Source organism: Heptranchias perlo, chromosome 31 (assembly GCF_035084215.1).
Source record: "Heptranchias perlo isolate sHepPer1 chromosome 31, sHepPer1.hap1, whole genome shotgun sequence".
Lineage (NCBI taxonomy): Eukaryota > Metazoa > Chordata > Chondrichthyes > Hexanchiformes > Hexanchidae > Heptranchias > Heptranchias perlo.
In genome coordinates, this window is record NC_090355.1 from 36,968,688 (window position 1) to 36,993,990 (window position 25,303).

Below are 25,303 nucleotides of genomic sequence, written 5' to 3' on the forward strand. Positions count from 1 at the left end.
TCCAGGGAAAAAAGTCCCAGTCTATCCAACCTCTCCCTATAAGTCAAACCATCAAGTCCCGGTAGCATCCTAGTAAATCTTTTCTGCACTCTTTCTAGTTTAATAATATCCTTTCTATAATAGGGTGACCAGAACTGTACACAGTATTCCAAGTGTGGCCTTACTAATCTCCTGTACAACTTCAACAAAACATCCCAACTCCTGTATTCAATGTTCTGACCAATGAAACCAAGCATGCCGAATGCCTTCTTCACCACCCTATCCACCTGTGACTCCACTTTCAAGGAGCTATGAACCTGTACTCCTAGATCTCTTTGTTCTATAACTCTCCCCAACGCCCTACCATTAACGGAGTAGGTCCTGGCCCGATTCGATCTACCAAAATGCATCACCTCACATTTATCTAAATTAAACTCCATCTGCCATTCATCGGCCCACTGGCCCAATTTATCAAGATCCCGTTGCAATCCTAGATAACCTTCTTCACTGTCCACAATGCTACCAATCTTGGTGTCATCTGCAAACTTACTAACCATGCCTCCTAAATTCTCATCCAAATCATTAATATAAATAACAAACAACAGCGGACCCAGCACCGATCCCTGAGGCACACCGCTGGACACAGGCCTCCAGTTTGAAAAACAACCCTCTACAACCACCCTCTGTCTTCTGCCGTCAATCCAATTTTGTATCCAATTGGCTACCTCACCTTGGATCCCGTGAGATTTAACCTTATGTAACAACCTGCCATGCGGTACCTTGTCAAAGGCTTTGCTAAAGTCCATGTAGACCACGTCTACTGCACAGCCCTCATCTATCTTCTTGGTTACCCCTTCGAAAAACTCAATCAAATTTGTGAGACATGATTTTCCTCTCACAAAACCATGCTGACTGTTCCTAATCAGTCCCTGCCTCTCCAAATGCCCGTAGATCCTGTCTCTCAGAATACCCTCTAACAACTTACCCACTACAGATGTCAGGCTCACCGGTCTGTAGTTCCCAGGCTTTTCCCTGCCGCCCTTCTTAAACAAAGGCACAACATTTGCTACCCCCCAATCTTCAGGCACCTCACCTGTAGCGGTGGATGATTCAAATATCTCTGCTAGGGGACCCGCAATTTCCTCCCTAACCTCCCATAACGTCCTGGGATACATTTCATCAGGTCCCGGAGATTTATCTACCTTGATGCGTGTTAAGACTTCCAGCACCTCCCTCTCTGTAATATGTACAGTCCTCAAGACATCACTATTTATTTCCCCAAGTTCCCTAACATCCATGCCTTTCTCAACCGTAAATACCGATGTGAAATATTCATTCAGGATCTCACCCATCTCTTGTGGTTCCGCACATAGATGACCTTGTTGATCCTTAAGAGGCCCTACTCTCTCCCTAGTTACTCTTTTGCCCTTTATGTATTTGTAGAAGCTCTTTGGATTCTCCTTTGCCTTATCTGCCAAAGCAATCTCATGTCCCCTTTTTGCCCTCCTGATTTCTCTCTTAACTCTACTCCGGCAATCTCTATACTCTTCAAGGGATCCACTTGATCCCAGCTGTCTATGCATGTCATATGCCTCCTTCTTCTTTCTGACTAGGGCCTCAATCTCCCGAGTCATCCAAGGTTCCCTACTTCTACCAGCCTTGCCCTTCACTTTATAAGGAATGTGCTTACCCTGAACCCTGGTTAACACACTTTTGAAGGCCTCCCACTTACCAGACGTCCCTTTGCCTGCCAACAGACTCTCCCAATCAACTTCTGAAAGTTCCTGTCTAATACCATCAAAATTGGCCTTTCCCCAATTTAGAATTTTAACTTTTGGGCCAGACCTATCATTCTCCATAGCTATCTTAAAACTAATGGAATTATGATCACTGGTCCCAAAGTGATCCCTCACTAACACTTCTGTCACCTGCCCTTCCTTATTTCCCAAGAGGAGGTCAAGTTTTGCCCCCTCTCTAGTCGGGCCATCCACATACTGAATGAGAAATTCCTCCTGAATACACTCAACAAATTTCTCTCCATCCAAGCCCCTAATGCTATGGCTGTCCCAGTCAATGTTGGGAAAGTTAAAGTCCCCTACTATTACCGCCCTATTTTTCTTGCAGCTGTCTGTAATCTCCTTACATATTTGCTCCTCAATTTCCCATTCTGTTTTTATTACCTGGGATTACAGAATATACTGGGATTGATTTTAACTGATGTTTTGGAAATCACTTTCTCGAATTCTATCTATTTATAATTGGGGCCGTTGGTTTGCGGTGAATGACTTCAGTCTGTTCTTGGAACTTGTATAAAACCTTGGCTGGACCACACTTGGAGCACTGGGCACAGTCCTGGTCTCCATATTATAGAAAGGATGTAGAGGCACCCGAGAAGGTACAAAATAGATTTACAAGGATGATACCAGAACTGAGAGGTTCTACCTATCAGGAAAGATTGAACAGGCTGGGGCTCTTTTCTCTAGAAAAGAGAAGACTGAGGGGTGACCTGATCGAGGTTTTTAAATTATGAAAGGGTTCGATTGGGGAGACGTAGAGAAAATGTTTCCACTTGCGGGGAGTCCAGAACTAGGGGGCCATAAATATAAGATAGTCACTAATAAATCCAATAGGGAATTCAGGAGAAACTTCTTTGCCCAGAGAGTGGTGAGAATGTGGAACTCGCTCCCACAAGGAGTAGTTGAGGTGAATAGTGTAGATGGATTTAAGGGGAAGCTGGATAAACACATGAGGGAGAAAGGAATAGAAGGATATGGTGATAGGGTGAGATGAAGTAGGGAGGGAGGAGGCTCGTGTGGAGCATAAACACTGGGATAGATCAGTTGGGCCGAATGGCCTGTTTCTGTGCTGTACATTCGATGTAATTCTACGTATGGATATGATAGGCTATTCCAGCATTTTTAACCAATATTTTGGGATGGTGTTTTCCATGATTCCAAACACTTTCGGAGAGAAATCAATTTCCTTGGAGCACACTCCCAACCCCACTGGTCCCACCTGAGTGTGTGGAGTGCAGCAGTTTGCAGGGGCTGGGGGGACCCTTCAGAAGGGGGACGGTGGCAGTTTCCTGCCAGGCTGGTGCAGGAGTTGACTCAGTAAATGGCCTGGGGAGACCCAGTTCAGACCCAAGATAGACTCAGGTACAGATCCAGGACAAACCTGGGACAGACGCAGGGACAGACCCGGGACAGACGCAGGGACAGACCCGGGACAGACTCAGTGACAGACCCGGGACAGACCTGGGACAGACCCGGGACAGACCCAGGGACAGACCTGGGACAGACTCAGTGACAGACCCGGGACAGACGCAGGGACAGACCCAGGACAGACCCAGGGACAGACCTGGGACAGACTCAGTGACAGACCCGGGACAGACCTGGGACAGACTCAGTGACAGACCCGGGACAGACCCGGGACAGACCCAGGGACAGACTCAGTGACAGACCCGGGACAGACCTGGGACGGACACAGGGACAGACCCGGGACAGACCCAGGGACAGACCTGGGACAGACGCAGGGAAAGACGCAAGGGCAGACCCAGGACAGACCCGGAACAGACTCAGGGACAGACCCAGGTCAGACCCGGAACAGACTCAGGGACAGACCCGGGACAGATCCAGTCCAGACTCAGGGACAGACTCAGTCCAGACCCAGGACAGAGTCAGGGACAGACCTGGGACAGACTTAGCCCAGACCCGGGACAGACTCAGGGACTGACCCAGTTCAGACCCAGGACAGACTCAGGGACAGACCCACTCCAGACCCGGGACAGACTCAGTGACAGAACCAGGACAGTCCCAGTCCAGACTCAGGGACAGACCCAGTCCAGACCCGGGACAGACTCTGGGACAGAACCAGTCCAGCCTCAGGGAAAGACTCAGGTGCAGAGCCAGTTCAGATCTGGGACAGACTCAGGGACAGACCCAGTCCAGGCTCGGGGAAAGACACAGGATCAGCGGCAGACCCACTGTAATACGCTCGGGAGCCACAGTTGATCCTTATCGACGGTGATAGGAGATCTCTGAGCTGGCCTGAGAGACCTGCAACCCAGACTGGGTGCCGTTTATTCTGGACTATATTCTGTTTATCCCGGACTGAGTTCTATATATTCCGTACTCAAATGGGGGTATTTATAATATCACAGGTCTATCACTGTATAACACTGGGGTACAGTACTGGTGGGGACAGGTCTGTCACTGTATAACACTGGGGTACAGTACTGGTGGGTACAGGTCTGTCCCTGTATAACACTGGGGTACAGTACTGGTGGGTACAGGTCTGTCACTGTATAACACTGGGGTACAGTACTGGTGGGGACAGGTCTATCACTGTATAACACTGGGGTACAGTACTGGTGGGTACAGGTCTGTCACTGTATAACACTGGGGTACAGTACTGGTGGGTACAGGTCTATCACTGTATAACACTGGGGTACAGTACTGGTGGGTACAGGTCTGTCACTGTATAACACTGGGGTACAGTACAGGTGGGTACAGGTCTGTCACTGTATAACACTGGGGTACAGTACTGGTGGGTACAGGTCTATCACTGTATAACACTGGGGTACAGTACTGGTGGGTACAGGTCTGTCACTGTATAACACTGGGGTACAGTACTGGTGGGTACAGGTCTGTCACTGTATAACACTGGGGTACAGTACTGGTGGGTACAGGTCTGTCCCTGTATAACACTGGGGTACTGTATTGGTGGGTACAGGTCTGTCACTGTATAACGGGTACAGTACTGGTGGGTACAGGTCTGTCACTATAACACTGGGGTACAGTACTGGTGGGTACAGGTCTGTCACTGTATAACACTGGGGTACAGTACTGGTGGGTACAGGTCTGTCACTATAACACTGGGGTACAGTACTGGTGGGGACAGGTCTGTCGCTGTATAACACTGGGGTACAGTACTGGGGGGTACAGGTCTGTCCCTGTATAACACTGGGGTACAGTCCTGGTGGGGACAGGTCTGTCACTGTATAACACTGGGGTACAGTACTGGTGGGGACAGGTCTGTCACTGTATAACACTGGGGTACAGTCCTGGTGGGGACAGGTCTGTCACTGTATAACACTGGGGTACAGTACTGGTGGGTCCAGGTCTGTCACTGGGGTGGGAGAATTTAGAGGGAGTGGATTAAGAGTTAAGAAATGTTTTTAATGAGTTAAACTAACCGTTTCCCCCTAGTTCTGATACTGAGGCTTTAAACAGCCTGTGACACGGGTTCTGCATCTATAAGTATATTTTCATGATAATTGAGGATGAGCTCTGACCCGTTTTGATTTGGTTGCCATGGAGCTGGTTGTCATACACCCGCCATTACTCACAATGCGTCACTGGGGAGAGAGTGTGAACATTGGTGTTAACAGTCTGTTAGTTACACGTCTCTCAGACAGATCTGATGGTGATCTGATGGGAGATAACAGTAGAAACTGTTTAAAATATCTTGCTTTCTGTTTATTTCTGTATAATGAGTTAGTGAAATCCATAAACTGTTGAAATATGATAGCACTCGAGTTTTTAGAAATCGATTAAAGTCTCTCATTGAGCAGATTATTAAAAGCTGTGGACATTGTGACCCTCTCTGTAACCGTGTCTTGGAGGGAACGCAGATGGTTGTGGAAGTGAGATTGGACAGTGTGAGCAGTCGGGGTGATTGGAGCCTCGAACACCAGGTCTCTGGTCTGGATTCTCCACAAACCCCATTGTCTTCATTACAGAACAGCCCAGCTTTGGGTTCACTGCACAATTCACAAACAATTTCAGTCAATTCTGGGACCTCACAGCCTTGAATCAGAAATAGTGGCACAAACCTGTGGGGAATCGGAGGGAATGGAACCTGAGGGGAATCGGAGGGAATGGAACCTGAGGGGAATCGGAGGGAATGGAACCTGCGGGGAATCGGAGCGAATGGAACCTGCGGGGAATCGGAGGGAATGGAACCTGCGGGGAATCGGAGCGAATGGAACCTGCGGGGAATCGGAGTGAATGGAACCTGCGGGGAATCGGAGGGAATGGAACCTGAGGGGAGTCGGAGTGAATGGAACCTGCGGGGAATCGGAGTGAATGGAACCTGCGGGGAATCGGAGCGAATGGAACCTGCGGGGAATCGGAGGGAATGGAACCTGCGGGGAATCGGAGCGAATGGAACCTGCGGGGAATCGGAGTGAATGGAACCTGCGGGGAATCGGAGGGAATGGAACCTGAGGGGAGTCGGAGTGAATGGAACCTGCGGGGAGTCGGAGGGAATGGAACCTGCGGGGAATCGGAGGGAATGGAACCTGCGGGGAATCGGAGTGAATGGAACCTGCGGGGAATCGGAGGGAATGGAACCTGCGGGGAATCGGAGGGAATGGAACCTGCGGGGAATCGGAGCGAATGGAACCTGCGGGGAATCGGAGGGAATGGAACCTGCGGGGAATCGGAGTGAATGGAACCTGCGGGGAATCGGAGGGAATGGAACCTGCGGGGAATCGGAGCGAATGGAACCTGCGGGGAATCGGAGCGAATGGAACCTGCGGGGAATCGGAGCGAATGGAACCTGCGGGGAATCGGAGCGAATGGAACCTGCGGGGAATCGGAGTGAATGGAACCTGCGGGGAGTCGGAGGGAATGGAACCTGCGGGGAATCGGAGGGAATGGAACCTGCGGGGAATCGGAGGGAATGGAACCTGCGGGGAGTCGGAGGGAATGGAACCTGCGGGGAATCGGAGGGAATGGAACCTGCGGGGAATCGGAGGGAATGGAACCTGCGGGGAATCGGAGTGAATGGAACCTGCGGGGAATCGGAGGGAATGGAGCCTGCGGGGAATCGGAGCGAATGGAACCTGCGGGGAATCGGAGCGAATGGAACCTGCGGGGAATCGGAGCGAATGGAACCTGCGGGGAATCGGAGCGAATGGAACCTGCGGGGAATCGGAGTGAATGGAACCTGCGGGGAGTCGGAGGGAATGGAACCTGCGGGGAATCGGAGGGAATGGAACCTGCGGGGAATCGGAGGGAATGGAACCTGCGGGGAGTCGGAGGGAATGGAACCTGCGGGGAATCGGAGGGAATGGAACCTGCGGGGAATCGGAGGGAATGGAACCTGCGGGGAATCGGAGTGAATGGAACCTGCGGGGAATCGGAGGGAATGGAACCTGCGGGGAATCGGAGGGAATGGAACCTGCGGGGAATCGGAGCGAATGGAACCTGCGGGGAATCGGAGGGAATGGAACCTGCGGGGAATCGGAGTGAATGGAACCTGCGGGGAATCGGAGGGAATGGAACCTGCGGGGAATCGGAGGGAATGGAACCTGCGGGGAATCGGAGGGAATGGAACCTGCGGGGAATCGGAGTGAATGGAACCTGCGGGGAATCGGAGGGAATGGAACCTGCGGGGAGTCGGAGGGAATGGAACCTGCGGGGAATCGGAGTGAATGGAACCTGAGGGGAATCAGAGGGAATGGAACCTGCGGGGAATCGGAGGGAATGGAACCTGCGGGGAATCGGAGGGAATGGAACCTGCGGGGAATCGGAGGGAATGGAACCTGCGGGGAGTCGGAGGGAATGGAACCTGCGGGGAATCGGAGTGAATGGAACCTGCGGGGAATCGGAGTGAATGGAACCTGCGGGGAATCGGAGTGAATGGAACCTGCGGGGAATCGGAGTGAATGGAATCTGCGGGGAATCGGAGGGAATGGAACCTGCGGGGAATCGGAGGGAATGGAACCTGCGGGGAATCGGAGGGAATGGAACCTGCGGGGAATCGGAGCGAATGGAACCTGCGGGGAATCGGAGGGAATGGAACCTGCGGGGAATCGGAGCGAATGGAACCTGAGGGGAATCGGAGGGAATGGAACCTGCGGGGAATCGGAGTGAATGGAACCTGAGGGGAATCGGAGGGAATGGAACCTGCGGGGAATCGGAGTGAATGGAACCTGCGGGGAATCGGAGTGAATGGAACCTGCGGGGAATCGGAGGGAATGGAACCTGCAGGGAATCGGAGGGAATGGAACCTGCGGGGAATCGGAGGGAATGGAACCTGCGGGGAATCGGAGTGAATGGAACCTGCGGGGAATCGGAGGGAATGGAACCTGCGGGGAATCGGAGCGAATGGAACCTGCGGGGAATCGGAGCGAATGGAACCTGCGGGGAATCGGAGCGAATGGAACCTGCGGGGAATCGGAGCGAATGGAACCTGCGGGGAATCGGAGTGAATGGAACCTGCGGGGAGTCGGAGGGAATGGAACCTGCGGGGAATCGGAGGGAATGGAACCTGCGGGGAATCGGAGGGAATGGAACCTGCGGGGAGTCGGAGGGAATGGAACCTGCGGGGAATCGGAGGGAATGGAACCTGCGGGGAATCGGAGGGAATGGAACCTGCGGGGAATCGGAGGGAATGGAACCTGTGGGGAATCGGAGGGAATGGAACCTGTGGGGAATCGGAGTGAATGGAACCTGCGGGGAATCGGAGGGAATGGAACCTGCGGGGAATCGGAGGGAATGGAACCTGCGGGGAATCGGAGGGAATGGAACCTGCGGGGAATCGGAGGGAATGGAACCTGCGGGGAATCGGAGGGAATGGAACCTGCGGGGAATCGGAGGGAATGGAACCTGTGCGGAATCGGAGTGAATGGAACCTGCGGGGAATCGGAGTGAATGGAACCTGCGGGGAATCGGAGGGAATGGAACCTGCGGGGAATCGGAGGGAATGGAACTGGGTTAAAATTGCAGTCAGGCGCTGATGATGTCATTGGAGCTCCATCTACATATTTAAAGGACCCGCAGCCTTCCTGCACGTGTCCCTCTCGCCTGTTCAAAAGAGCAGGTTAAAGTTTGCAAACCGTGGGAAAGCAGTGGGATCCATCGGTGTGAGTCACTGCGGCCATTTTAACTGTTCGCCCGCCCGGTTTCCGCCAGGCACGTTAAGAAGTTCCTTAAAGGGTCAGCAGGTTGTTTGGCTGTGGGAGGCATCACAATTGCAACGGGTCATGTTGTTTGGGAGTGCATGCGTTTGGAGCCTTTGATTTGTGAGAAGATTGCTGCATCACCGTAGCCATGGTAACTGGGATGCAGAGCAGCCTTCCATTGCCATGGAAACAGGCAGAGACTGGTCATTGGCTGAAATTGCCATGACAGCGCCATGCAGCATGTCACTAACACCAGCAGGTGGCGGCAGAGCCTGTGGTTCCAGATGTGCTGTTTCTATTTTCCAAACCTGTGATTGAGACACAGGAATATTTGGGATTAGTGAACATTTGGTGATGTGACAGGTATTTCTGGAGCCAGTGTGGGGAAACCTGTCCCATTTCTTGTCTGACAGCGGCAGGTAATTTGCTGTGTTTTGCGTTTGTAGTCTGGCCTCGTTATGTTTATGATGGCTATCGTCTATTTCTGAAGAAATCTAGTTACAAAATACAGTGTAACAGCCTTTTACTTGTCATGTGATCAATGGGTTATGTGTTTGGGTCAAGGAAGCTGGTGATGAGAACTCACTGACACTGCACCGTGATCTCAGCTAGCTTAAAATGCATTGTTACACAAACAATATCCAGGCAGGAATTGTGAGCACTACACAAACCAAAATGATGCAAAAATACAGACACCGGTAACAGGGCTGGGAAATATCAGACAAACAGAAGGAAAATGGGAAACCACATGGAGGGTTATTAGAACATGGAGTGCTTCATGAAAGGTGTCTATTGTCATAGAGACTGTAACAACATTAAAAGAGAATTGGAAAAGTATTTGAAAAGAAAGAACATAAAAAGAAATGGGGAAAGGACAGGGAGACGTGATTCACGGAGAGAGTTCTACCTGAACAGCTAATCTGAGCACAGGCACGATGAGCTGATTGGCCTCCTTCCATGCTGTAAGATTCTATAATACAGGAGCATTATGCTCATTAATTGTTGGTAAAAGCCTCTTTTCCTGTCACCTGACTGTACTATAACCCTAATTTAGTTTGTAAAACTTGCCCCATTACTGTCAGATAACCAACTGCCACATCCAAACCTGCCGGTGATGACCTGCCGGTGATGACCTGGGGATTTGTGTAAGATACAAACTGTGATATTGAGAAAAAGTTACCAAAAACAAAAGTATATTTTATAAAACCTGAATGGTGTTTGGGTCCCACTGTGTAGTCTTCAACCCCTAGTTTGTAAAGGTCCCGAGTATTGCAACACACACCAGCTATGATTCGGTCAACGGTGAGAAGGGAGGCCTCGTAGCTGAGAATTGGCAAATTGGCCATAGCTGGGAATGGAATGATTGTGGACGGCTGGGAATGGAATGATGGAGTGAGGGAGCACGGAGCAGCAGCAATCGACAGAGTCTGGTTTCACCAGAGTCTATAATTGGGAATTTGGTGGGTGAGGGGTTTCGGTGCAGTGAGGGGTGAGGAGCATTTGTTTAGACAGCGGAGCGGAGCGGAGCAGAGCGTACCGAGAGCAGTCACAGCAACAACAAAACAAAACTGGTGAGTCTCTCTTCTGTTTTCTTCTTTCTTAGGACTGTGGGCTCAGTAACTTATAGAATAAAACTACATTTAAAAAAAAACTAAACTTAATTTAGTTATAGCAAGTAGCGTTTTTTAGTGAATCAAGGTCCCTATTGTAATTAACATTCTCTAAATTATGAGTAATTTAAAGGAGTAAACTCCTTAAAGGGAGTAACTAACGAGCTTAATCTAAGGCAAGTCATGGCAGCAGAGCTCGCACCCGCGATATGCTCCTCCTGCACTATGTGGGAAGTCATGGACACTACAGGTGTCCCTGGCGACCATGTGTGCAGGAAGTGTGTCCAGCTGCAGCTACTGGCTAACCGCATTTCGGAGCTGGAGTTGCGGGTGGATTCACTGTGGAGCATCCGCGATGCTGAGATTATTGTGGATAGCACGTTCAGTGAGGTGGTCACACCGCAGGTAAAGATTACGCAGGCAGAAAGGAAATGGGTGACCGCCAGGCAGAGTAAAAGGACTAGGCAGGTAGAGCAGGAGTCCCCTGGGGCCGTCTCCCTTTCAAACAGATATACCACTTTGGATATTGCTGGGGGAGATGGCTTATCAGGGGAAAGCAGCAAGAGCCAAGACCGGGGCACCACAGGTGGCTCTGCTGCACAGGAGGGGAGGAAAAAGAATGGGACAGCAATAGTGATAGGGGATTCCATTGTAAAGGGAACAGATAGGCGTTTCTGCGGCCGCAGACGTGACTCCAGGATGATATGTTGCCTCCCTGGTGCTAGGGTCAAGGATGTCATGGAGCAGCTGCAGGACATTCTGAAGGGGGAGGGTGAACAGCCAGTAGTCGTGGTCCATATCGGTACCAACGAAATCGGTAAAAAAAAAGGATGAGGTCCTGCAAGCAGAATATAGGGAGTTAGGAAATAAATTAAAAAGCAGGACCTCGAAGGTAGTAATCTCAGGATTACTCCCAGTGCCACGTGCTAGCGAGAGCAGAAATAGGAGAATAGACCAGATGAATACGTGGCTTGAGAGATGGTGTAGGAGGGAGGGGTTTAAATTCTTGAGGCATTGGGATGATTCTGGGAAAGGCGGGACCTGCACAAGCTGGACGGGTTGCACCCAAGCAGAACTGGGACCAATATCCTCGCGGGGGGCATTTGCTAGTCCTGTTGGGGAGGATTTAAACTAGTATGGCAGGGGGATGGGAACCAAAGGGCAGGGACAGATAGGACAAAATCAGATCAGGAAACGGGAAGTAGAAACGCAGTTAGTGACGTAGTTAGTGACTCAGAAAGGCAAAAGAAGCAAAGGTTAAATAGTGTTCAGCACAGGAATTTGACGGGGTTAAAGGGTATATACTTCAATGCAAGGAGTATTACAAACAAAGCAGATGAACTAAGGGCACAGATAGACACATGGCAGCATGATATCATTGCTATAACGGAAACCTGGCTTAAAGAGGGGGATAATTGGCAGCTCAATATCCCTGGATGTAGAGTTTTCAGGCAGGATAGAGTGGGTGATAAAAGAGGAGGGGGGGGGTGGGTAACATTATTGGTTAAAGAATCAATTCCAGTTGTGAGAAGGGATGATATGCTAAATGGATCATCAATCGAGGCCATATGGGTTGAGCTAAGAAATAAAAAAGGGGCAGTCACACTACTAGGAGTGTACTATAGACCCCCGAATAGCGAAAGGGAGATAGAAGAACAAATATGTAGGCAAATTTCTGAGTGCAAAAATAAGAGGGCAATAATAGTAGGGGACTTCAACTACCCGAACATCAACTGGGATTCAAACAGTGTGAGGGGCACAGAGGGCGCAAAATTCTTGATCGGTGTCCAGGAGAACTTTTTTAGCCAGTACGTGACAAGCTCAACAAGAGGGGATGCAATTCCAGATTTAGTCCTGGGAAATGAAGATGGGCAAGTGGGTGAAGTGACAGTGGGTGACCATATTGGGGATAGTGACCACAATTCAGTTAGTTTTAGCATTATTATGGAAAAGGACAGAATTAAATCAGGAGTAAACGTTCTAAATTGGGGGAAGGCAAATTTTACAGAACTAAGAGGTGATTTGGCAGAAGTGGACTGGACAGAACGACTTGAGGAGAAATCAGTGGCAAGCCAGTGGGAGGCACTAAAAAGTGAAATTCTACGGGTACAGTGCAGACACGTCCCCTCAAAGATAAAGGGTGGCACTGCCAAATTTAGAGCCCCCTGGTTGTCTAGAAGTATACGGGGCAAGATAAAGCAGAAAAAGAAAGCTTATAACTGTCACAGAAAGCCTAGAGGAGTATAGAAAAAATATTAGCTAGTAAGATTAAAGAAAACCCAAAGATGTTTTATCAGTACATTAAGAACAAGAGGATAGCTAAGGAAAAGGTGGGACCTATCAGGGATGATAAGGGTAACTTGTGTGTAGAAGCAGAGGATGTGGGTAGGGTTTTAAATGAATATTTTATCTCCATATTCACAAAGGAAAGGGATGATCCGGACGTAGTAGTTAAAGAGGAGAGGTGTGTAATATTGGATAAGGTAAACATAACGAGAGAGGAAGTACTAGAGGGACTGGAATCCTTGAAAGTTGATAAGTCACCAGGGCCGGATGGATTGTTTCCTAGGCTTTTGAAGGAAGCCAGGGAGGAAATAGCGGATGCTCTGAGGATCATTTTCCAATCCTCACTGGATACAGGGGAGGTACCGGAGGACTGGAAGACTGCAAACGTAGTACCATTGTTTAAAAAGGGTATGAGGGAAAGGCCAAACAATTATAGGCCGGTCAGTCTTACCTCGGTGGTGGGCAAACTATTAGAATCAATACTGAGAGATAGGATAAACTGTCACTTGGAAAGGCATGGTTTAATCAGGGATAGTCAGCATGGATTTGTTCAGGGAAGGTCATGCCTTACAAATCTGATTGAATTCTTTGAGGAAGTGACAAGGAGGATTGATGAGAGTAGTGCAGTGGATGTTGTCTACATGGATTTTAGTAAGGCATTTGACAAGGTCCCACATGGCAGACTGGTCAGAAAGGTAAAAGCCCATGGGATACAGGGAAATGTGGCAAATTGGATCCAAAATTGGCTCAGTAACAGAAAACAAAGGGTAAAAGTCGATGGATGTCTTTGCGAATGGAAATCCGTTTCCGGTGGTGTGCCACAGGGCTCAGTGTTGGGTCCCTTGCTGTTTGTGGTATATATTAATGATTTGGACTTGAATGTAGGGGGCATGATTGGCAAATTTGCAGACGACACAAAAATTGTCCGTGTAGTTGATGGTGAAGAGGATAGCTGTAGACTCCAAGAAGATATCAATGGGTTGGTGGAGTGGGCAGAAAAGTGCCAAATGGAGTTCAACCCGGAGAAGTGTGAGGTAATGCACTTAGGGAGGGCAAACAGTAAAAGGGAATACGCAGTAATCAGGAATATATTGAGAAGGGTAGAGGAAGTGAGAGAACTTGGAGTGCATGTGCACAGGTCCCTGAAGGTGGCAGTACAGGTAGATAAGGTTGTGAAGAAGGCATACGGAATGCTCTCCGTTATTAGCGGAGGTATAGAATACAAAAGCAGGGATGTAATGATGGAACTGTATAAAACGCTGGTAAGGCCACAGCTGGAGTATTGTGTGCAGTTCTGGTCACCACATTACAGGAAGGACGTAATTGCTCTGGAGAGAGTGCAGAGAAGATTTACAAGAATGTTGCCAGGTCTTGAAAATTGCAGCTACGAGGAGAGATTGGATAGGCTGGTGTTGTTTTCCTTGGAGCAGAGGAGGCTGAGGGGAGACTTGATTGAGGTGTACAAAATTATGAGGGGCCCAGATAGAGTAGACAGGAAGTACCTGTTTCCCCTAGCGGAGAGTTCAAGAACTAGAGGACATATATTTAAGCTGATTGGCGGAAGGATTAGAGGGGACATGAGGAAAAACCTTTTTACCCAGAGGGTGGTGGGTGTATGGAATTCGCTGCCCGAATTGGTGGTCGAGGCAAGGACCCTCAACTCTTTTAAAAAGTACCTGGACCTGCACCTAAAGTGCTGTAAGCTGCAGGATTATGGACCGAGTGCTGGAAGGTGGGATTAGAATGGGCACCTGGTTGTTCTTTGAGCTGGCGTGGACACGATGGGCCGAACGGCCCCCTTCTGTGCTGTATCTTTTCTATGGTTCTATGATTGACCATAGCTGGGAATGGACTGATTGGCCATAGCTGGGAATGGGCTGATTGGCCATAGCTGGGAATGGGCTGATTGGCCATAGCTGGGAATGGGCTGATTGGCCATAGCTGGGAATGGGCTGATTGGCCATAGCTGGGAATGGGCTGATTGAGGACGGCTGGGAATGGACTGATTGGCCATAGCTGGGAACGGACTGATTGGCCATCGCTGGGAACGGACTGATTGGCCATAGCTGGGAATGGGCTGATTGGCCATAGCTGGGAATGGGCTGATTGAGGACGGCTGGGAATGGACTGATTGGCCATAGCTGGGAACGGACTGATTGGCCATAGCTGGGAATGGACTGATTGGCCATAGCTGGGAACGGACTGATTGGCCATAGCTGGGAATGGACTGATTGAGGACGGCTGGGAATGGACTGATTGAGGACGGCTGGGAATGGACTGATTGGCCATAGCTGGGAACGGACGGTGGCAGCTGACTGGTTGCTGGTTCCAGACTCTAGAAATAAAGTGTAGAAGCTTTCCTTACTCAACTTGAAGACCAGGGAGTTATTAGTTTAATTGTCTCCAAGACTGTCTTGTGTCAAAGGGTATCTGTGCCTCACTTCTCCCCTTGAATTTCCCACCCTCTCTTTTTCAGGCTGTTAATGGAGAGCTGATCGAATGACAGCCGGGACTGTGGTGATCACAGGTGGAATCTTGGCTACAATTATTCTACTGTGTATAATCATCGTGGTGTGTTACTGCCGACTGCAGGTCAGTGTCAGTACAGCGATCTTAAACAAATGAATCAAATATTTTAGTCTCGTCCCTCTCCTCAAACAGCAGCCACAATGTGGAGGCTGGGCCAAAGGCCAAAGGTCAGGGCTGGAGGTTAAACCACAAGTTTTTATGTTGTGTAGAAATATGCAATGTGTATAAAGTTTAATGGCATATGTGTTTTAGAAATATGTTTGGCTCAATTTTAATTCCTGGGTGGGAACAGGGCAAAGCGAGCGTCGAACCCGTCTGGGAGCGTCGAGGCCGTCTGGGAGCGTCGAGGCCGTCTGGTAGTGTCAAACCTGTCTGGGAGTGGCGAGGCTGTCTGGGAGTGGCGAGGCTGTCTGGGAGTGGCGAGGCTGTCTGGGAGTGGCGAGGCTGTCTGGGAGTGGCGAGGCTGCCTGGGAGTGGCGAGGCTGTCTGGGAGTGGCGAGGCTGCCTGGGAGTGGCGAGGCTGTCTGGGAGTGGCGAGGCTGTCTGGGAGTGGCGAGGCTGTCTGGGAGTGGCGAGGCTGCCTGGGAGTGGCAGCAGGGAGGCTTAGCTCACTTTAACAGCCGGGAAGCAGCTGCCCAACATTAAAATTGTGCCGGTCAGAGGCAGCCACCAGGGACTGGAGGGAACGGTCCCAATAATGGGGGTGGAATCCCAGTGCAGGTGATTTCCTTGTGGGACCCAGAGGAGCTCTGCTGGGCCTCTTCTGGCCCTGGCTGCTGTTCCCGGCAGGTTTGACCTAGTGGGGAAGCCACACTGATCCCCCGCCCAGACCTCGGGTTAAAGTAGCAGATCAGGCCCGATGACATAATTGGAGACCAATCTGCATATTTCAGCTGGAGATCCTTGCTGACTGCTATTTAAAATTGCAATTGGTTGGATCGAGGGGAGCAAAGGAGTGGATAAATCGCCAGCTCCATTTTAACTGCCCCCCCTCCCCCCACCTGGTTTCCGCTTTGACCTGGCCCCATCTCCCCCATGATTCATTTGCAGAGACTCCTATCCCACCCTGAATTCCTTGTGTTTGTCAGGTTTAGGTGTTTCTGGTTCAGATTTGCATGGTATGGGAGCTGTGCTAACATAAGAACATAAGAAATCGGAGCAGGAGTCGGTGATACCGCCCCTCGAGCCTGCTCCGCCATTCAATCAGATCATGGCTGATCTTTGACCTCAACTCCACTTTTCTACCTGATCCTCATATTCCTTGATTCCCCTAGAGTCCAAAAATCCATGCTTCCTGGCATGGGACAGCATCTGTGGTAATGAAGCACAACTGTGGGACTGAAACCTGTTGTATTAAAAGAAATAGCAATGGTGACTTCCAAGAAACTCTAGTGTTGCTGTACTACTTGTAATCATTGCCTAATTCCATTTCTCACATAATTCTGCTAAGACTATTTGTAAACTACATATCCTGGGATGCTTGCCTCTGATTGCATTTCCCCATAAGGCGGAGGGGAAACAGAGTAGTGGGCAGACATGTCCCAGTGGGTGCCAACTCATTGAGGGTCATGATGCTTAGTTGCGACGTCACTGGATGGGACAAGCTTAAAGGACCAGCTGGTCTTTTTCATATATTTGTGACTGCACCGGGTATTTGAATTCGAAAGCACAGCCCAGCACCGGGATGCATTTGTTGCTGTAGACCTGCGTGTAGTGTGTATTGCTGGCTTCATGTTGAAAGCCGTGCTGTGTTCCTTTCCGCGGGACCTTGCTGTGCATAAATTGGCTGCCCCATTTCCTCTATTATGACAATGACTATACTTCAAAAGTACTTAATTGGCTGTAAAGCATTTTGGGGTGTCCTGAGGCCGTATAAATTCTATAAGTTCTTTCTTTCTTTTCTTTCCAGTATTATTGCTGTAAGAGAGAGGAGTGGGATGGAGACGAGGAGGAGCCAGATTTTGCTGTGCACTCACGTCTGCCGGCTGCTTACTACAATCACAGTGCCGGAAATGGACTTAACTTCAGTTCTGTATCCTATCCTCAGGATCGCTCCCATTCCAGAGCTCTCTGCCCCAACTGCTCTCACTGCAAGCCACTCTTCTATGTCCATCAGATTGAAGAGATTAGGAATGGGGGTGAGAGAGTGAGCTATAAAACTGTGAGTGAGGAGGATTTAGAAATGCTGACAAATCCCCAGAACCTGCCCATGGGCAGGGCCAAGCTGACAAGAGACGCTTTCAGCAGAAGTCGGAGTATCAGCACTGATGTGTGAAGAAGTTGTTACTCAAGGGTTTGTACAACAGGAGTTTTAATATAATATAAATAAGATCACTAGTTCACATATTTCATGGAAAAATGGATGGAATCATTGAATTCGATCCCCAAAGCACCAATAAAAATCTTGCAATCCCAAGTAATAAAAACTGAATTTATTCAGTCTCTGTAAAACCAGTGGCCTGAATATAAAGAAATGTCATTTACACAAAAAAAAACTTATTAATGTGTTTATATACTCATTTAATCTTTTAATAGACGAGAGATCTGTTTGATTAAGTGGAAGTTTTGAAGCACATGTTTTAAAGTGGCCGGATGAATTGTGAAGTGAATTTTTATTAAGTATGGAGATGGCTAATGTCAATGTGTGTTATTTTCTGTGTGATCTAATGGTGTGACAGGAGTTAATGGCTGGCCGATCGTGCACTCTGGGGCAGTGCCTAGGTCGCTGATTAACTCTACATTGTTTGAGACTTTTCTCGGATTGGTCACTATTGTTCAAATCATGCAAATAAACCAGAGAACTTTGTGAATCAAAAATAAATCACAGTTCAGCACCAAGGGCCTCTGACTTATCATCTTCATTAGCCTTGGATTTATAAGAATATTTTCGTTCTTTTATCTTATCTGTGAAATTCAGAGGAAAATCCGTGGGGGAAACTGGGAAAGGGGCAGAAACAGTAGGAGGGGAATGCCCAAAATAAAAAAATCATTGACTAGCTAGTACAAATTTAAACTGATTTTTACTTAGTTAGGTGTAAATCTGGAACTGCTTGCCAATCAAGAGTTCCTCCAAACAAGTGCGAGGAGCTCATGGACTTCTTTGCCCCTAAGATTGAGACCATCCGTTTGGCTGCCTCTGTCACTTCCTTCCCTTCTCCAGCCCACCAAGACAAACCTTCCTCCTGTTCTAGCCCTAAACTCGCATCTTTCTCTAGTTTCTCCTATCTCATGTCCTCTCTGAGCTCATCTTGTCGATGAGACCCCACCTCCTGCTCTCTCGACCCTATTCCCACTAAACTTGCTGACCACCCAACTCCCCTTCCTGGCCCCAATACTAGCTGATATTGTAAATGATTCCCACTCCTCTGGAACTGTCCCCCTCCCTTTCAAATCAGCCGTCATCACTCCACTTCTCAAACAATCCACCTGTGATCCCATACCTTCCAAACTACCTCCAACCTCCCCTTCCTCTCCAAAATCCTGAAGACGTTGTCGCCTCCCAATTCCGTGCCCATCTTTCCCACAACTCCATGCTTGAATCTTTCCAAACAGGTTTCCACCCTGCCATAGCACTGAAACAGCCCTACTCAAAGTCACAAATGACATCCTCTGTGACTGTGACCATAGTGCACTCTCTCCTCATCCTTCTCCACCTGTCTGCAGCCTTTGATACGGTTGACCACACCGTCCTCCTCCAATGCCTCTCTTCCATTCCACTCCTATCCATCCAGTCGTAGCCAGAGAATCACCTGCAATGGCTTCTCTTCCCACTCCCGCACCGTTACCTCTGGAGTCCCCCAAGGATCTATCCTTGGCCCCCTCCTATTTCTCATCTATATGCTGCCCCTCGGCGACATCATCCGAAAACACATCAGGTTCCACATGTACGGTGTCGACCCCAGCTCTACCTCACCACCACCTCGCTTGACCCCTCCACTGTCTCTGATTTGTCACAATGCTTGTCCGACATCCAGTACTGGATGAGCCGAAATTTCCTCCAATTAAATATTGGGAAGACCGAAGCCGTTACCTTCGGTCCCTGCCACCAATTCCATTCCCCTCCCCGGCCACTGTCTCACCCTGAACCAGACCTTTCGAAACCTGGCCATCCTATTCGAACCTGAGCTTCCAGCCCCATAATCCTCTCCATCACAAACATCACCGACTTCCACCTCTAACATCACCCATCTCTGCCCCGCCTCAGCTCATCTGCTGCTGAAACCCTCATCCGTGCTTTTGTTACCTCCAGACTCGACTATTCCAATGCTCTCCTGGCCGGCCTCCCATTTTCCACCCTCCATAAACTTGAGCTCATCCAAATCTCTGCTGCCCGTATCCTAACTCGCACCAAGTCCAGTTCTCCCATCACCCCCTGCGCTCGCTGACCTACATTGGCTCCCAGTCCGGCGACCCTCGATTCTAAAATTCTCATCCTTGTGTTTAAGTCCATTCCTGCCTCTAACTTCCTCCAGCCCTACAACCCTCCAAGAACTCTGCATTCCTCTAATTAGGTGCATTCCCCACTTCCTTCACCCCACCATTGGAGGCCATGCCTACAGCCATCGAGGCCCTAAATTCTGGAATTCCTTCCCTAAACCTCTGGATATCATGAGACAGTTACAAACATTACTGACACTCAAAAACCCTATGTTTGAAATGTATTGTATAAAATGAACTGTAAAAACTCTGCTTAATGGACATCAGGCCTGTTTATTATCATTTTTCATAAAGTATTGGTTGTAAAATATATACAAACTGTACATAGATTGTTCCAATTTTCTTTTTCCCAATTTCCCCAACTCCAAGAAGCCAGGATAAATACTTTGGACTGGGTTAAAATGTAAGACTTTTACTTAATATATCTGAATCCATAAAATGCATCTGGGAAAAAGGAAACCAATCTATTAACAATAATAGAATTATAAAATTAAAGATTGCAGGTTATTAAATATTACATTATATTAAAGCATGTTTGCAGCAGTCAGCCTGGGTTTCTGACACAGCTGTACAGGATTTATAACTGAACCAGGAACATTATTTTCTTAATAAAAATGCTTCTGACTTTTAACATTACCAACAGAGAAAGCTGCCATCACTGGAATTATTTGACACAACCTAAAACTTTCAGACGACAGACCAAGGAGCTTTTGGGTACTTTATAAATATACCCATAATCACACAGGGAGAAGGGGGCATCGCTGTACATTTATCTTCAATGGGCTTTACCACATAATTGAGAGGCTGGTATGTTCAGTGCTGCAAAGTCAAATGTTGCTTCAACAACTAACAAAAACACCGTACATTTCAGGTAGGGAGTGACTCGGTTGTTAGTGGGTGGGAGGGGCCCTGGTTATAGTCAGGTAGGGAGTGACTCGGTTGTTAGTGGGTGGGAGGGGCCCTGGTTATAGTCAGGTAGGGAGTGACTCGGTTGTTAGTGGGTGGGAGGGGCCCGGGTTATAGTCTGGTAGGGAGTGACTCGGTTGTTAGTGGGTGGGAGGGGCCCGGGTTATAGTCTGGTAGGGAGTGACTCGGTTGTTAGTGGGTGGGAGGGGCCCGGGTTATAGTCTGGTAGGGAGTGACTCGGTTGTTAGTGGGTGGGAGGGGCCCGGGTTATAGTCTGGTAGGGAGTGAGGCTGCTGCCTAGTTTGTCGATTTCCTTTCTTTACCTTAGCACAACTTACTGCAGAAATTGAAACTTGGAACAGTCCAGATTACTAAAGCATGATTTAGATTCTCAAATTTCAAGGTCAAAGCTCAGTTTGTTTTTTTCAAACTGGATGATGAAGATCCTTACTGTCACAATCTCCGATTGTTAAACTACGCCCTGAAATGCCCTATTTAACCTATATGGAGAATTACTGGCTGTTATACTGGGTGCTGAACCTGTTCTATTTAACCTGAACAGAGATGGTTCTAATCTTTAGGGCACTTCAACCATGGAAAGTAGGAGGAACCAATTGTGATCACTAATGATCCTATAACAGGGCGCGGGACTAACAGATTTTCTACCCAAGGTGCTCCCTGCCATTTCTTTTGACGGAAAGTCCTGGACTATCAGAGCTGAGAATATTGTGAGCGGCATGAACACTGAAGTGTAGCCATGGCACACAATGTACAACCACAGTAATGTGCTGCATTGAGGCGGAAACTCACCAACGAGGCAACAAGTCGACCCAACAAGGAGCCCAGGAAGTGACAGAGACCTAGACAGGGCACTAACAGGTAGCCCAGAGACTGAATTGGACAGGGAGGCTGATGTGACAGGTAGCATAGGGACTGACCAAAGCAGAGGGACTGGACTGACTGAGGCAGGGGCAATGGACTGAGGGGGGAGAGTACTGGAATGACAGGCAGCTTTGATACTTGATATCTCAATCATTATGTTGGGAGCCAAGCTCCCTGGTTCTCCAGTATTACAAGTGAAAAAGTATTTGTGATCAGTGTATTAAAAGGTACAAATATTGTATGAACACATCAAGATTGGAACATTACCTAATATAACATTTAGCATGTAATACAGAATCACATTAAATTAATAGGGAATCTTCATTGTAGCAACAGCCTTGCATGAGATCTTGCACAGTTGATAATGATGGATCACACAACCATGTGCCCTGTGTTCAGTAGCACTGTTGGAATGGCTTGGCACTAAAATACTTTATAACAGAATATCTGCAAAGGGGTACATTGGCTCTGCCATATATTTCTGGGCAGAGTGCTATACATGATAACATGCACTGGGCTAACTGCTTCCGAGTAGCCGGGGAACCTGACAGCTTCACAGCACAGGCTGTTGTTGGTGCAGCTCGATGGGATCGGCAATAAGCAGACAATGGGTCCTGAATTCCACCAGACACACATCATTCTTTCATTCACATGTTGCGGGGGTACAGTGATTCTGCCAGTCTGTACTATGAATTAGCAGTTCTACAGGACCAGCAGCAGGCTTTGCTGTAATACCAGTGGGAGCACAGATTGACTTTTATTGCCAGAACACAGTTAGTCCCAAGTTGATCTTGACAACTGTCATCTGTGAAACAATAATAGTGATGGTCAGTTTCTCATGAAGCTGTCAACTCCCCTTACGTGCAGTAAAAAACACACAGCTTAACAATCCATGTGGCATTGGGTCAAAATCTAATGTTTTTGGTCACCACCCTGAAGAGCCATATTGTAAGTATAAGGATGCACTAACTGGGACAGACGGCAAGATGCTGACAGACTCACAATATACATACTGAACAGAGAAGAAACAGTAAGTAGATCTTTGGAGATGCTCCATGCAATACTTCTGTGATGTATACCATGCAGCAACTCACCAAGGTTACTTTGACAGCACCTCCCTCTCCTGCGACCGTTACCGCCGAGCAGGACAAGAGCAGCAATGTTGTAGGAACACCATCACCTCCAAGTTCCCCATCAAATACAACACCATCCTGACTTGGGCATATATCGCCATGCCTTCATCGTTGCTGGGTCAATATCCTGGAATTTTTTACATTACACCATTGTGGGAGCATTATCACCACAAGGACTGCAGCAGTTCAAGGAGAAGGCCCAACACCATCAGCTTCTCAGGGCAACTAGGGGTACGCAATAAATGTGGCCGTGCCAGTATTGCCAACATCCCGAGAACAAATGAAAAAAATGTATGTACTGTTTCAGCATACGGTGAAACTGTAGACTGTTGAAGGTTGCAGGAATGAAGTCACCTCACCAATTAGAGACAGCATGTGCACCAATAAGTGCTTCCATGATGACCTGCTCCACTGAGACCAAAGAATGTGTGACAGCCCTGCTCAGTGACCCTCCTGCTGATAAGGGTAGTGCTCAGCATCCACCAAACACCTCCCATGACCGCACGACTAAAACCGGGAAACAGAGAGCAATGAGACTGATAATGCATTTGGGGAGAGCAAACAAGGCAAGGGAATACACAATAAATGGGAGGATACTGAGAGGTGTAGAGGAAGTGAGGGACCTTGGAGTGCATGCCCACAGATCCCTGAAAGTAGCAGGACAGGTAGATAAGGTGGTTAAGAAGGCATAATGCTTTCCTTTATTAGTCGAGGCATAGAATATAAAAGCAGCGATCTTATGCTGGAACTGTATAAAACACTAATTAGGCCACAGCTTGAGTACTGCGCACAGTTCTGGTCACCAGATTACAGGAAGGATGTGATTGCACTAGAGAGGGTGCAGAGGAGATTTACGAGGATGTTGCCAGGACTGGAGAATTTCAGCTATGATGACAGATTGGACAGGCTGGGGTTGTTGTCCTTCGAACAGAGGAGGTTGAGGGGTGATTTGATTGAGGTGTACAAAATTATGAGGGGCCTAGATAGAGTGGCTAGGGAGGACCTATTTCCCTTAGTGGAGGGGTCAATAACCAGGGGCCATAGATTTAAAGTGATTGGTAGAAGGATTAGAGCAGAAATTAGGAAAATAAAATTCACCCAGAGGGTGGTGGGGTCTGGAACTCACTGCCTGAGAGGGTGGTAGAGGCAGAAACCCTCAACTCATTTAAAAAATACCCGGATGTGCATCTGAGGAGCCGTGACCTGCAGGGCTACGAACCAAATGCGGGAAAGTGGGATTAGGCTGGGTGGCTCGTTTCTCAGCCAGCACGGACACAATGGGCCGAATAGCCTCCTTCTGTGCCGTAAATTTTCTATGATTCTATGATAGATGGATAACAGTTCCTAGCTGAATGTAGGGGGACAGTACAGCTAGATGTAGGGTTTTATTTTATTCGTTCATGGGATGTGGGCGTCGCTGGCGATGCCAGCTTTTATTGCCCATTCCTAATTGCCCTTGAGAAGGTGGTGGTGAGCCGCCTTCTTGAACCACTGCAGTCCGTGTGGTGAAGGTTCTCCCACAGTGCTGTTCGGAAGGGAGTTCCAGGATTTTGACCCAGCGACGATGAAGGAACGGCGATATATTTCCAAGTCGGGATGGTGTGTGACTTGGAGGGGAACGTGCAGGTGGTGTTGTTCCCATGTGCCTGCTGCTCTTGTCCTTCTAGGTGGTAGAGGTCATGGGTTTGGGAACTGCTGTCGAAGAAGCCTTGGCGAGTTGCTGCAGTGCATCCTGTGAATGGTACACACTGCAGCCATGGTGTGCCGGTGGTGAAGGGAGTGAATGTTTAGGGTGTTGGATGGGGTGCCAATCAAGTGGGCTGCTTTGTCCTGGATGGTGTCGAGCTTCTTGAGTGTTGTTGGAGCTGCACTCATCCAGGCAAGTGGAGAGTATTCCATCACACTCCTGGCTTGTGCCTTGTAGATGGTGGAAAGGCTTTGGGGAGTCAGGAGGTGAGTCACTCGCCGCAGAATACCCAGCCTCTGATCTGCTCTTGTAGCCACTGTATTTATGTGGCTGGTCCAGTTAAGTTTCTGGTCAATGGTGACCCTCAGGATGTTGATGGTGGGGGATTCGGCAATGGTAATGCTGTTGAATGTCAGGGGGAGGTGGTTAGACTCTCTCTTGTTGGAGATGGTCATTGCCTGACACTTGTCTGGCGCAAATGTTACTTGCCACTTATCAGCCCAAGCCTGGATGTTGTCCAGGTCTTGCTGCATGCGGGCTCAGACTGCTTCATTATCCGAGGGGTTGCGAATGGATCTCAACACTGTGCAATCATCAGCGAATATCCCCATTTCTGACCTTGTGATGGAGGGAAGGTCATTGATGAAGCAGCTGAAGATGGTTGGGCCTAGGACACTGCCCTGAGGAACTCCTGCAGCAATGTCCTGGGGCTGAGATGATTGGCCTCCAACAACCACTACCATCTTCCTTTGTGTTAGGTATGACTCCAGCCACTGGAGAGTTTTCCCCGATTCCCATTGACTTCAATTTTACTAGGGCTCCTTGGTGCCACACTCGGTCAAATGCTGCCTTGATGTCAAGGGCAGCCACTCTCACCTCACTGAGATTGCCTGGATTGATAGAAGGGAGTGTATCCAAAGAAGAAAGGCTTTTATTTATA

The 25,303-nt window shown here is 48.7% G+C and overlaps 2 protein-coding genes across 2 annotated transcripts in view; one reads left to right on the plus strand and one right to left on the minus strand.

The window, feature by feature from the left end:
• Positions 1 to 18,178, plus strand: part of LOC137300446 (protein FAM163B-like) — a 29,497-nt gene extending 11,319 nt beyond the window's left edge. The window contains exons 2-3 of the mRNA XM_067969510.1: positions 15,266 to 15,381; positions 17,228 to 18,178. Coding sequence (XP_067825611.1) covers positions 15,289 to 15,381; positions 17,228 to 17,593 — 459 coding nt within the window. The 5' untranslated portion in view covers positions 15,266 to 15,288 and the 3' untranslated portion in view covers positions 17,594 to 18,178. The remainder of the gene's footprint in view (positions 1 to 15,265; positions 15,382 to 17,227) is intronic.
• A 1,830-nt stretch (positions 18,179 to 20,008) lies between these two features.
• The window catches only part of LOC137300749 (ADAMTS-like protein 2), a 115,782-nt gene continuing 110,487 nt past the window's right edge, over positions 20,009 to 25,303 (minus strand). The window contains 1 exon segment of the mRNA XM_067970022.1: positions 20,009 to 22,348. Within this exon segment, the coding sequence (XP_067826123.1) occupies positions 22,230 to 22,348 (119 nt within the window). The 3' untranslated portion in view covers positions 20,009 to 22,229.